Source organism: Aegilops tauschii, chromosome 1 (genome assembly GCF_002575655.3).
Source record: "Aegilops tauschii subsp. strangulata cultivar AL8/78 chromosome 1, Aet v6.0, whole genome shotgun sequence".
NCBI classification, from domain to species: Eukaryota; Viridiplantae; Streptophyta; class Magnoliopsida; order Poales; family Poaceae; genus Aegilops; species Aegilops tauschii.
In genome coordinates this window covers 446,816,629-446,830,144 of record NC_053035.3, presented here as the reverse complement: position 1 = coordinate 446,830,144, position 13,516 = coordinate 446,816,629, and the positions used below count along the sequence as shown (strand labels likewise).

The 13,516-nt window shown below is 44.4% G+C and overlaps 3 protein-coding genes across 3 annotated transcripts; all 3 read right to left on the bottom strand.

Annotated features, from left to right (window-relative positions):
• Positions 1-642: 642 nt before the first annotated feature.
• Positions 643-6,458, bottom strand: LOC109749351 (putative leucine-rich repeat receptor-like protein kinase At2g19210). The gene is made up of 14 exons (XM_020308309.4): positions 6,290-6,458; positions 5,659-6,193; positions 5,280-5,501; positions 4,741-5,021; positions 4,178-4,316; positions 3,979-4,050; positions 3,806-3,877; positions 3,627-3,707; positions 3,329-3,489; positions 2,984-3,231; positions 2,772-2,898; positions 2,579-2,647; positions 2,291-2,483; positions 643-1,838 (listed from the first exon to the last, which is right to left on the bottom strand). Exons 1-14 carry the CDS (start codon positions 6,378-6,380, stop codon positions 1,703-1,705), a joined length of 2,427 nt encoding a protein of 808 aa, XP_020163898.1. The 5' UTR covers positions 6,381-6,458; the 3' UTR covers positions 643-1,702.
• Positions 1,349-1,660, bottom strand: LOC141038201 (probable LRR receptor-like serine/threonine-protein kinase At1g51880). The gene has a single exon (XM_073506407.1). The coding sequence runs from the start codon at positions 1,658-1,660 to the stop codon at positions 1,349-1,351; it is 312 nt and encodes a 103-aa protein (XP_073362508.1).
• A 4,206-nt stretch (positions 6,459-10,664) lies between the features above and the next one.
• Positions 10,665-11,950, bottom strand: LOC141042463 (uncharacterized). Its single transcript, XM_073510844.1, has one exon. It carries the CDS (start codon positions 11,948-11,950, stop codon positions 10,736-10,738), a length of 1,215 nt encoding a protein of 404 aa, XP_073366945.1. The 3' UTR covers positions 10,665-10,735.
• Positions 11,951-13,516: the final 1,566 nt, after the last annotated feature.

Below are 13,516 nucleotides of genomic sequence, written 5' to 3'. Positions count from 1 at the left end.
TTGAACTCGGTGGCGCCGGATAGAAAGTTTCGGTGGGTCCGAGTTTGACTTTTGGTTTGGGACATATGTGGATGTGAGAAAGTGGTTCAGGGCTTTGGAGCATATCACTAAGCACTTTGAGCAAGCAAGCCATTAAGCAACACCTCATCCCTTCTTAATAGTATTGGCTTTCCTATGGACTCAATGTGATCTTGGATCACTAAAATAGAAAATGTAGAGTCCTGAGCTTTGAGCTTGAGCCAATCCTTTGTCCTTAGCATTTTGAAGGGATTCCACATCCTCTAGTCCATGCCACTCCATTGTTGAACTTATCTGAAACATACTAGATAGAAGCATTAGTCCAACAAGAGATATGTTGACATTAATTACCAAAATCACCCAGGGAGCACTTGTGCTTTCAGAGACGCCGATAGTGGATCGGGGCCAATGGCGGTAGCTAGTTCATGCCTAAGCAAATCCATGTTAGGGGCACTTTGCGCCTGTGTTGAAGCATCCACCGCATTTGGGGGAATAATGTACTTCTTGTATCTATCTGGAATAGTTGGAACATAATCCGGATACCTCTCACGCCGAAGAAAGTGGAGATCCTCCTTGTCATGGAGGCGGACGTAGTTGTGTATTGTCATATTAGTCGTAACAATCATCTTTTGTATTTTTTATCGAGTAGTTTGGCATCTTGAGCAAGATTTGCCATTTCATCTTCCAGACACCTAAAGTTCTCTCTATGGTATTGCGCTTGCAGGAGCGGATCCGGTTGAACTTCTCTATATGAGTAGTTGGGGGCGCACCTCTTTACAAGTCAAATTTTCCTGAGTGACAGTTGTGATACATTGTCAAAAACTAAAAGTGGCAAAGGTGAAATGAAAAATTATTGCTTTTTTCAGGGACTGACATTTGTGATATATTATCAAAAGCTAGGAGAGGCAAAAGTGAAATGTCAAATTCTACAATGGCATAAGCAAAGTGGGCAAAACACTAGAGCGACAAAACAAAGTTGTCACGTATAGTTGTGAATAATATAATATAGACTAGTGAGTAGAGAAACTTCATCTTCGTCTCATAGAGAAATAAATTGAGAATCACCATCATCGTTAGAAGTCATATTCTAATCAGGTTTTTTCAAAAAAGAAAAGGGAAAACGAGCTTTTTTTATCACACTGTTATCAAGCATTATCTCGTTCTCATTCAGATGTATAGAAAAGCCAACAAAACACGTTACATGTGTGAACAATTTCAGACGTTGCATCTATAATAACAATAATCATCAAAAAGACTTGAATCCCCTTGAGAGAAAATGAAAATAAATTATGGATGGGAGGTGGCGGCCATTCGGTATCACAGTCTCTTCTCACCTCACAGCTGGACCTGTAGACATTGTTGGTACTCTGCCCAAATGTTCCATCTGAAATGCAGAGCTGCTTTGGCTCACATCACTAGACATGTCAGTGGCGTACCTATCGTAGCCATCCACGTTACCACTGCTCCCAGCTGTGTAGAATCCAACATTCATGTGGTTACGCGCAGCCTCAAGCTCAAGGCACTCATGCAACAACGCCACCACCTCAGTCATCGAGGGTCGCTGCTCCGCCGCCTGGGCAGTGCACTTGAGTGCGGTGTCAGCGACTTTCCATACGCCGTTTACATCATGGTCGCCGTGCATGCGTGTGTCCACTACACCCTCAATATTGCCACGGGCAAGGCGCTAACGCGTCCACTGGATGATGCTCGTCGGCTCTGGACCATTCAGGATAGGTGGTTGCCCTGTGACTATCTCAAGTAGCACTACGCCGAAGCTGAACACGTCACTCTTGTTGGTCAGCTGAAGCGTAGCGTGGTACCTGTGAGTATGAAATGCATCAGCGAGTCCAGTCTCAAGAACAGTCATGTAACATGGGTTTGTTTGGGATATCTTATATTCAGCAAATCTTACAAGAATTAGCAGAAAATTGACAAAAATCAATATGATTTCGCATAAATCAAAGGTTTTTATCCTTAGGTTTGAACCACTCACTTGTAGGTCAACTGTCAAACTTAAGGGAGCATGTTATGAATTTGATCACCCTAGGAGGAAAGGTAGAGCATACATTATGAACATATAGGTGAGTCATACTACTTTTGAGACAATCAAAGTATATTACTTTAGTTATTAATAATCGGCAAGATTGGATGTGCATGTGTGCATCATGTGATGTAGAGGCCTAGGTAGTCCGCTTTACTAAAAAGAAAAATTAATAATCGACAAGATGGTTTTCAAAGCATAATCAACAAGAATTTAGAACAATGCACTTACTCAGGGTCAAGGTAACCATGTGTCCTAACCAACCTGGCTGTGGACACATGTGTATCACCATCGTTATTGAAAGCCTTAAGCAAGCCAAAATCGGCGATCTTGGCCTCCAACCTTGTATTCAGCAGAATGTTGGACGTCTTCACGTCCCTGTGAATGAGGGGCGGATTGCACCCCTTGTGCAAATACTCAAGCCCTACACATCCACATCACACGCTCTCAACGCCACCACATTTGGAATAATTGCTTCTATTTGTAAGGATGTGTAGAGAAACTTGATTTAAAACTTACCTTGGGCGGATTCCATGGCGATAAGAAGTCTCTGTCTCCAGGTTAAAGTTCTTGTGTTGTTGTCTCTCCCTGCGATGCAAAAATTGTGAGGAGAATCACATGTACTAGAATTTTTGCTACATGTTCTCACCTTTACTACTAACATATTTATGTCGCGGAAGGATATGTCTGAATTATTTGAGTATTTGCATACCTCTAAGATGCTTGTCTAGGGATCCTTCAGACATGTACTCATAGACAAGAGCCATGTTCTCCCTCTCCTTGCAATAGCCAAACAAGGACACTAGATTCTTGTGGTGAATCTTAGCCAAGGTCTGAGCCTGAACGCGAAACAATACATGCATTATGAAACAAAATCTAGCGGTCTTAGTTACAGTCACTTTACTAGATCTTGTCAGTTCTCACCTCTGCCAAGAATTCTTGTAAACCTTGGTTGGAAGATTCAGACAACAGTTTGACAGCCACCTGGGTGCCATCCTCCAAGAAACCATCATAGACTTTCCCAAACCCTCCTTGGCCAATCACTCGTTGGAAGCCATTCGTGATAGCCTCTAATTCACTGTACGTGAATCGGCGATTCTCGAGTCGTAGTGAGGTGTGTCCATTCCTGTTAATTTCCTCATTTTGCGGCCTTACACTATTTGTTGTTATTCCTTTAGAGTTGAAAGACCGACCACACAAACAGTGTTAGTTAACCCTTGACCATGCATTCATGTGTCCAAAGTCATGTGTTTAGGAGTGACCTCTCACCTTGCTTTCTCCTTCGCATGCAAATTAGTACAGACAAAAGCACAACCATCAGTACCAAAAATACAAGAACTGCAACATAGACAGCAACCATAGAGTTTCTCTTCTTTTTTGCAAGCTGACAGGAGTTGCCGTTACTGCAGAGATTTGTATTATTACCATATCTGGCAACAAAAGAGAAGATGAGTAAATGGTAATGTTGATCAAGTAAGATATATGGTGCTTTTTGAAGAAAAAGATCACATGAGATCTGAGGAATCTCACTGGAAAATTCTTCTACTAGAATGTACCAGGTACCAACCTAAGTGTTAGGGACTCATCTTGGGTTCTTCTGAGAAGTCCAGAAGGAATTGATCCACTGAGCTGATTTCCTGTTAAATCTCTGGAAGGAAACAAAGTAGTTTCTGATGTCAAACTAAAGTATGTTGTGTGCTGAATGAGTTTTGAAAACTTTTATAAACTATGTCACAGATTACTTACAGAAGTGTGAGCAATGACAATTGTGAAAGGGCGTCGGGAATGGAGCCCGTCAGATTGTTGTGTGACAAATCCCTGCCAATTAGCGAGATCACGGATAAATAACTTATTACTGTACTTCTCAAACAAATTAGCATACAATGTGTGAAATAGTTGGCTAACAACATCCTACTTACAAGTACTGTAAACCTTTGAGGCTTGCAAAAGAAGATGAAATGTTGCCACTCAGACCACTGGAAGATAAATTCCTGCATTGTGTTTATACGACAAAGGCTCAGATAATTCCGGTCATTGCTACTATTAATACAGTACCGGTTCCCGTAAAAAGTGCGGTACCAGTTTTAATTGAAAAATATATCAATCAAAATAACTCACAAGCCTGTGATAGTTGGTGGGGTAGAAACAGCATAGCTACAATGCAATCCCTTCCACGCGTAATTGGTGGGCGCGCAAGGATCGCCCATCCAGTTCTTTTTCACCTGGTACTTGTCCCTGATGGTCGTCATGGCAGAAACTGTAGCATTTCTCGGTAGCAACACATAAAGAAACCATTTAGGCTCAGGGATCTATATCACTGAAAAAAATAGTGCGCAATATAGCATTGCTAATAGCACGCTATAGCGTATTGAGAATTTTCTCGCTAAATAAATCAGTGTACAACGTCTCGCTAATAGCACGCTATAGCGCGATATAGCACACTAATAGCATATTCTGAGGCCGCCGCTATTTTGCTGTAGCGTGCTATTTTTTTTCCTTGATCTATATACGTAAATATGTTGAAATACTAGCTTCATGAATCATACACATGATTCTAACCATAACCGCGGACTCTGTCTTGATCTGAGTAGTGTGAGCGATGATATCTGGTTTATTCTAAATAAATGAAACCGGGGGAAAAGAAACCCATTTTCTTCTATAAAAAAGGCATAATTGCTTACCTTCCTGAGCTGCAGTGGATATACCAGCGGTGGGAACGGCGGAGAAGATCTCGAGGGCGTTAACGATGGGCGGGAGCGTGGAGTTGGTGGTGGCCTCCAATGAGAAGATGTATTGGTGGGAGGCGTAATCAGGTTTTTCATTGTACATGACAGTCGTCTTGAGGTACTTCAGGCCGAGAGTTTTGGCGTTCCAGAGCTTGCCGTTGAGCTTGACGTAGAACTGGCGGAGGGCGTTGCTCGGAAGAAGTTGCAGCTCTGCCATGTACATCATGAAAACGTACCTACATATGATTTTCTTTATGGATACTTCCATTTTGAATCTCTTTTGAAGTGTCTAATTATCAGGTTAACTGCATAAACCCATTCATAATAATTACATCGAGAAGAAAATGGAGATGATGATCTGATACTGGTGAACTGCATGCGCCCCTCCGCATAATAAAATACAGAGAGTTGAAAACGTGGGAAGGAGATGGATTTCAATCCCACCAATATGTATTTGTGAAATATCTAAGAACAGTCAGTAGAGTACTACGTACCCGGGCACTAGATCTTTGGCGTTGCCATTGGGTTGTGCATCCTGGGTGAAAAAGATGGGTCTGGAGGAGTTGATGGACGTTACTCCGGTTTGTGTCACGGCGGACGGTGCCTCGAAAACGTCATTGACGTCGTTCTGCACCTTCTTGGTCGTTGAGATCGGCGCCCATCCATACCCCGTGGGCAACTCGATCCATATACGGTCATGTGGATCGTCGGGGTACCTGATCCATGGGCAGATTAACCGTTCCACACCGATCAAAACACACACACACACACACACACACACACACACACACACACACACACATATATATATATATATATATATATATATATATATATATATATATATATATATGTGCGTATGTGTATGATTACCTGATGGATTTATCGGAGCCAATGTTGGCCCTCGCGACGAGAACCAGTGCTTGGGACGCGTCCGATTGCGGGTAGAGCTTGTTCTTCAGAGGCCTCACCTCGAGGCTGGAGATGAACGGAGTCCCGGAGCCGGTGTTCACGAGGCACACCTGGACGGATTCGCCGGAGATGACGGTGATGATCTCGGCGATCACAGGCATGTCGCCGTCTGTTATGTTCACAGTCTGCCAGTAGTTCACGCCGATGTGAACGTCAAAAATGGGCCACGTCTTGAGGCCGTCGTAGTTGCCGTGCATGAACATGGCCCGAATGAGATACTTGAGCCCGAATACGAGGGACCGAAGCGTGTAGCAGTTCCGCGCGCCAGCAGGGAAGCTGCGGACATTACGCCAGCTCTTACCTGCCTGGTACTCGGGGGAGATGTTGCGGTTGGTGCCGGCATCGGTGTAGCCGGCGTCCGGGGTGTACCAGAGCTTGGTGATGTTGTCCATGTAGCCCGCCTCCCCCGGGAGACCGCAATCTATGCTTATGAAACCTGCATGTGGGCACACGGGAGAGACTGGTTGATGAAGCAAACGGCAGAGAGTGACTGATGAAGCCATGCATGCAAGCATATACAAGATGTGCTCACCTAAGCTATCGACCTGGGCATGGACTTGAAGAACGCCTCCACCACCGCCCGCGACTCCGAGAAGAAGCAGCAACAGCCACCGGGACGCCATTCTTCTTGTGCCAAAGACTACACACTAGAACACAATATAATGTATACGTCTAGCTAAGACATTTTCGCTTTATCTAAGAAGAACTTTAAGTATATGCAGCACACTTACCCAGCTGGGGAAGATCACATGGACATGGGGCGCCGTGGGTTGACTTGCATTTGCATGCATGCAAGTCAGTCAACCGACTTTGCTGGGCTCATGGCCAGGGATGCCGGAAAAGAATCCTATACGACCAGGTCGCACGGTTTCCATCGGGAGACCCACTGGATTGAGCGACACCCGGCAGCGTGAATCTTGATGCAACGCGGTAACTTCTCACGCGGTTCCCTTTGTCCAATCTCGATTCCCAGTTCAGTGCGCTCGTTCACGACGACGGCAGCCTGGTCGTATAGGATTCTTTTCCGGCATGGAAAAGAATCCTATACGACCTGGTCGTATGGAAACCGTGTGACCTGGTTGTATATGATTCTTTTCCGGCATGGAAAAGAATCCTATACGACCGGGTCGTATGCTTTCGATCTGGAGACCCACTCAATTGAGTGACAACCGGCAATGCGAATCTTGATACATTCAATCGAAAGCATACGACCCGATCGTATAGGATTCTTTTCCAAGGATGCCCCAGATCGAACTTGACTGAAATCGTGGATTTTTCGCCTAAAAAATTGATATGGTGGACTTTTGACTGTTTCCTGCGTGATTCTCGCGGCAGACAGCTCGTTCAACCTCTATGATAATTACTGATTCGATCGGCAAATTGCTGCGGCCAAGCACGTTAGTCTCTCGCTGTTTTAGAGCAAGTTGCACCGAGTATCTTGGACTTGGAGCATATCGTGCTTGAGCGAGGTAACTAAGTGCTCTGGACTGGACATGCGGTGACTTTGCACCGTTTCTGTTCCGTGACCGGACGGAATCAACCAAGATGACGAGAAGTCTGCTACGTAACATGCGTGTGATCCCAGTGGCAGTGTACATAGAATGTCCCAATTGGGCTCGGGAGCGCAGCACGAAGAAGGTAGCAACTAGTCAACTAGTACTCCCTCAGTCTCAAAATTCTTGTCAATAGATTAGTCCAGATACGGATGTATCCAATACTAAAATGTGACTTGATACATTCGTATTTAGACAAATCTAAGACAAGAATTTTGAGACGGAGGGAGTAGCAAGCAAACCACACGAGCCAGCGCACGGGCTACTACACGCATACAAAACTAATGAGCCCGCGAACGTGAAACAAGCCCAACAGGATTCAAATTCTCGACCTGGCATTGCTGGTCATATTTTTCTAGATTTTTTCAGACTTTTCGGCGATGTTCATTTAATGGGAGAAGACTTTCCCCCTTGACTACGAGGCATCTGTGGTGACTTCGTCAATCTCAAGATGTGATGCTGGTTCAGTATTTTGAAGGTGCTCATAGGAATAGATTGTGCGTGTGTGCATTTAGAGGTGTGAGTGTATGTGCATATTTGTGGGCATCTATGATTGTACTGTGTAAAAAGGAAACTAATGAGCCCACAACGCTTGGACTAGATGCGGTCATTGGTTGGCCGCATCGTAACAACATGTGAAGTGTATCTCTCCACGCCCCCTGAAAACAAAAATCCTTCTGCAAATTCTTCCTCTTCTTTTTCTTTTCTTCTAGAAAAGAAGAATGACACTTTCAATACTGGACGAGTGAAGTTCGAAGTGGACACTATCCATGTACTACTCCTAAGCCAAGAGATATCCATAATATTTTTCAGTCAGTGATGTCGGTGAAATTCACTGAATTTCAATAAATTTCAGTCGCCGCCAAACTAATTACCTTTTGGCCATATACCCTGTCATTTCAATTGTACACAGGAAATTCAAAAAATATATTCCAATATTTGATACAATTTCCAGTAAAAAATTCAGTCATTTAACCTAAATGCAAACTAAAATCACTGAATTTCAGTGATTTTTGGTAGTGGCTGAAATATTTATGAAACATAATTAAAAACCTTCCACGCCGAAGGAAAACTACGGGAGGTAGTGGCACGGGTTTTCAACGGGATAGTCAGGGTAATAGCTAATGTACACTACTACTACTGCTGCTGCTACTATAGAGTATCTCTGTTATCACTATATCCCACAATTCGACGACAATGAAGTAGACTGAGTAAAGTCTGAAACAAACCTTGAATTCATATGGCTCTATGTTCTATAGTATTCAACAATGAAGTAGACTGAGTAAAGTCTGAAACAAACCCGTAGTTTGTGTTCTTACCTTGTTTGGATCCAATATACATGTTCTGAACTTACTTTATAGGCCTCCTATCTTAGAACATCAGTATATTTGATCCTTTGCTTGCCAATTTAGGTGATGGAGTCAAATTCATCTTTGGAGTATTTGATGAAGATGATGATGATTAACTCCTGCTTTAGATCGTCCCCCTCAAAGAGGAGGGGTCTCAAGTGCGTCAAGTGGTAAAAAAAAATGAGAATAAGCTGCCGGAACCACAAAAAGGAAAACACGAATGGAGCATGTTTAAGAACTAGACTGCTTTCTGATCCTTGCGCCTATGCCTGCATCCACGGATTCACTGTGATGATGCGGTTTTATTTAATGGAATGAAACCACGAGGCACGCCCTTGCTCTCTAGAAAAACAACAAGTTACTGAATTCTCATGGAACAAATGAACAAAGCCCTGCATATATACACACTTTCAGGGCAAAAAAACTATCTGGAATGTAACAAAACAAGCAATTCATACATTGTATTTCATGGCACAAATTTCTAGGCAAGAGATTAACACTTCGATCAAGATGCACAACACCACCTACAGGGACAATCCTCAGCCTCCGTGCCTGGGATGACCACAACATACGGACATACCAATGTGGCGCAGCATTTCTGTAAAAATAGTAGACTGGGTATTAAAAATATACTTCACAGCTGAATTACGATGTCATGTGAAGATCTATTAATTAAGATGAAACACGAGCACATGACTGAAATTAAACTAAACCATCTCAGTTAAAGTATCATTGAGTTAACATCAAACAGGTCTCATAACTGAAAATGACTAAATTCAGATTCAATGAAGCTATTTCCACAAAATAGGCCAGATACATCTCCATTCCAATGTTGAAACTCGTATTGCCAAACAGAGACCATGTACCTATCAGCTGCTGCAACTCAACTTCAATTCTCCATATTAAGTAACTTCTGATTAAAGTTACAGGTAGCACCTGACCTGAAATTCAAAGCACTATATTAGTTTGTTTCCAGAGCACACATGGTGATTCATTTATAAACTACTATGCATTGCTACATATATAAACTATGAAATCGATGCCACCACAAACTTTGGTCCCCATGAAGTCGCCATTACTACTACACTGAAATGGGCAAGCATGCTTGATGATTCGATCATGACTCATGCATTCCAAGGTATTAGAATACTCAGAGCATTCTGCAAAATTGTTCAGTTAACGAACAATGATGGAGAGATAACTGAAAAAAAGAAAGAAACATACTGAAGTTAAGCATACAAGTCATGGCCTCATGGGTGAAAATATACTGAAGTCAAGCATACAAGTCATGGCCTCGATGCATTCTTGAAAACCAACTGAAGTGCAATGCATTTATCATTTTATCTACAGAGAATTCAGCTGCTAACTACAGTCAACAGACTGTAAAGTGAAGTCTCAACTGACAAGAAATAGTAAATAAGCAAGAAAAATAAGTTATTTGTAACGTGGATCATTTCAATAAGTAATCAGTTTTTTCTTAGCACACTTGTGCCAGTAAGTCTGACTCGTGATATATTTGCAATATCTGAGAAAACATAATCATCATTAAATAAACAAATGAGTAGTTCCTTCTTAAACATTCCATCAATATATCAATTGCCAATAAACAATATGGATTAACACTTAACCAAATCATCTAGGCAAACCAGTCACAATGAATCAACAGCTTCTGGAAACAAAACAACTACTTTTACACATGATGATGAGTTCTAGAAAAATAATCTGGAAAACAGGGGACATTTTTTTACAGTGAAAACAGGGGTGCATTCATTTAAGGAAGCAAGTCACAGTAAAGCAACAAAGGTTACAAGATTGGGAGTTCTAGAAAAATAATCTGGGAAACTGGTTGAAGTAAATGAAACTGGACAAAACGGGCATTATACAACTATTTATAGTACTAACAAATTACAAATCCGTTAAACTCTATGAATTTAGGAACGTGGGCAATAAATCTAACAGATCCAAGTGGCTTGGTGAGCAATTTGCACCGGTAACAATTGCTAGATCGATCAAAGTAGAAGCAAGAGAGATGAATCTAAAGAATGGATCAAATGGGAGATTACCTACTCCATGCTATCAAGCATCTTGAAGCTCCTTGTCATCATCTGCGGCAGGCAGTGGTGACAACCGCAGAAAGAATGGAAAAGCAGCACCTCTGTAGCGCTCATCCGCATTGTTGCGAAAGATTTGTTGCAGCTTGACAGTGTTCAGATTGAGCACAAGAATATAGGATTCAGACTTCCTTATGGACCAGAACTCCATGTAGACATAGCCGGCTTTCATTGCGAGGATGCACAGCCTCTTCATCCATTCGTCGCGACGAATCCTCTTCAAGAATCCGAACTGATTCAGCAAGGAGACCTCCTTCTTGACCACCCATCCACCACTGATATCACGGACCCAGAGCAGCACGCTTTGCTCCCTGCTGGACACGATGCACAGCCCGCCGTGCTCCGCCATGTCCGCCATGCAGTACGACTCGCCAGCCGGGAACGGCGCGGTTATAACCGACCACACCATGGTTTTCGTGTCAAGCACTAATATCTGATCTTCTTTCTCATTCCGGTCCTTTTTGGTGTCGGACCGCCAGTACGCGAACCGCCCAGCGGCCATACCGTCATCCGCGCAGATACAACTGTGGCGGAACGAGTTAGCCACCACCCATTTGCCGGCGCGGGAGGAGAAGACGGCGAAGCGATGGCTGTACCAGGGGCATCTGGCGATGACCTGGAACGAGGGGCCGACCTCGTCCGCGACGATGGCGTAGCGGACCATGTGCCAGCCCGCGGGTGGCTCGAAGAAGATGGCAGTCCGCTGGAGAGGGTCGTAGACGGCGAGGTTCGACGCATAGCGGCCGCAGGAGAGGAGGAGGAGGCCGCCGTCGCAGCCACGGAGGCGCCACCTGTCGGTACCTTCAATCTCGGGGTGGCCTTGGAAGTAGAAATCGCCATGCGCCGCGGCTGAGGCCAGCTTGGGGTTACGTGTCGAGGAGGCCCTGACGAAGCGGAGATTAGGGTTGCGGCGGGCGGCGCACTTGCGGTCGCGCTTGGTGAGGATGACGCCGACGAGTGGGGGCGTGCGGAAGGAGAGGAAACGGCGGAAGATGTCCGGGTCGGAGGCCACGCAGCCCCAGCCCTTGCAGACGAGGGCGGCGCTGGCGAGTGACGCCATGTCGGGGAGGCGGCGGAGTATTTCGCCGAGGAGATCCTCGCCGAGAGCGTCCGCGGGCGGCGCCGGCGGTGTCATGGGCTTCTTCACGCTGGCGCTCCCGCTTCGCTCCCATGGCTCCATCTTTTTCATGTGTTTGTCGCCGGCAGATTGGATCGCTGGCTCTCCGGTAGATTTCTTGCGGCTTTTAGCTTCGATCAGGATTACGCGCCAAAATCAAACACGTTTACCGGCGCCGATTCTGATGCATTGGAGTCCTCCTGTCCAGCGCATAGCGAGCAAACGCGTCGTTTACGGATTTTTTTTTTCAGGGGTTTACTGATTTTATATATGTTCGGTCGGTTAGGACATCTCCAACGCCGACAGGCAAATTTCCTACCATATCTGTCGGCGGACTCCTATGCAGGAGGACACCATCCAACCGTAACTTGTATATATGTTCGCCAGTAAATTCAAATTCAAATCTACGCTGATCCACAAAACGCGCCAGATCACACCAGTGTCGGATCGCATCCCGATCACAATCAAAAATAGGCAAATATGCTTAGTTTTTACATTCTGGATCCAAAAAGAACATCAGTCTGGCAGTCCGTGCATTTCTGCCCTGCCGGACCAGCCATCCCACGGGGACCGGAAGAAGAGAGTGAAGGATTTTGGTATGGAAACAGTGCAAGATGCTACAAAAGCGCGGCCTCGGCCTTCCTTTTGGGTGGGTCAGGGGGCGAAGAGCGATGTTTCGTGTGTCAAGACTCCCGCAAACCTTCCCCATATTTGTCTCCGGTTCGCGAGAGAAATTGCGTCCAAACCGCTCTGTGGACCGAAGTAGCATAAGGCCAAGCGAATGTACACGGCCAAATCGGTGTATCAAAGGCTATGCCTCGGACTCACGAGATCTCCAACGTATGAATGCATATGGAGAAGTGGAGCTATACTCAAATGCAAAATCTTCGCTTGGCTAGCAGTCCAATATAGGCTGTGGATATCAGACAGATGCGCGATGCATCGGTTGCAGGACAATATGGCTGTTTGCTTTCTTTGCCTACAAGAGGAAGACATTGTCAATCACATATTGGTGCATTGTGGGAATGCCAAAGAAGTGTGGCACTTATGCTTCACCAGAGTTGGAGTCGGAGTGCCCCATCCGGTACAAAGTGCCACCTTTGCAGCATGGTGGTTGGAGGCAAGGAAGACTATCCCTACAAAGAAAAGGAGAGGCCTCGACACATTGGTCATAGTCATAGATGCTCTATATGGAAACAACGGAATGCACGAGTTTTTGGACGCATTGGTAGCAAAGGACGCCACATCTCCTGGTTGGCCAGATTATGGATGAGCTAAAAGATTGGACGACGGCGGGAGTTGGACGTCTAGAACCATTTGTGAGAGAGTAGGCTAGATCTTGTTTGTGTGGTGTGGGTGTTGCTAGTCGGGTGACCACATCCGCGTCTAGCTTCTTGTAAATATCTTGCTCCCTTCTATAAAAATATGGTACGTCTTTGATGTATTCTAAAAAAAATTATCACGCTATTTTTTATCATTTTTTTAGTTTTGTGTTTTTTTGTTTTTCTATTCATTTTTTAATTCATGCTGTTTTTTGAAATTCACGGTATTTTTCAACTTCCTGATTTTTTTCAAATTCTTGATTATTTAAACATGGACATTATTTGAACTAGTGAACCTTTCCTAAAT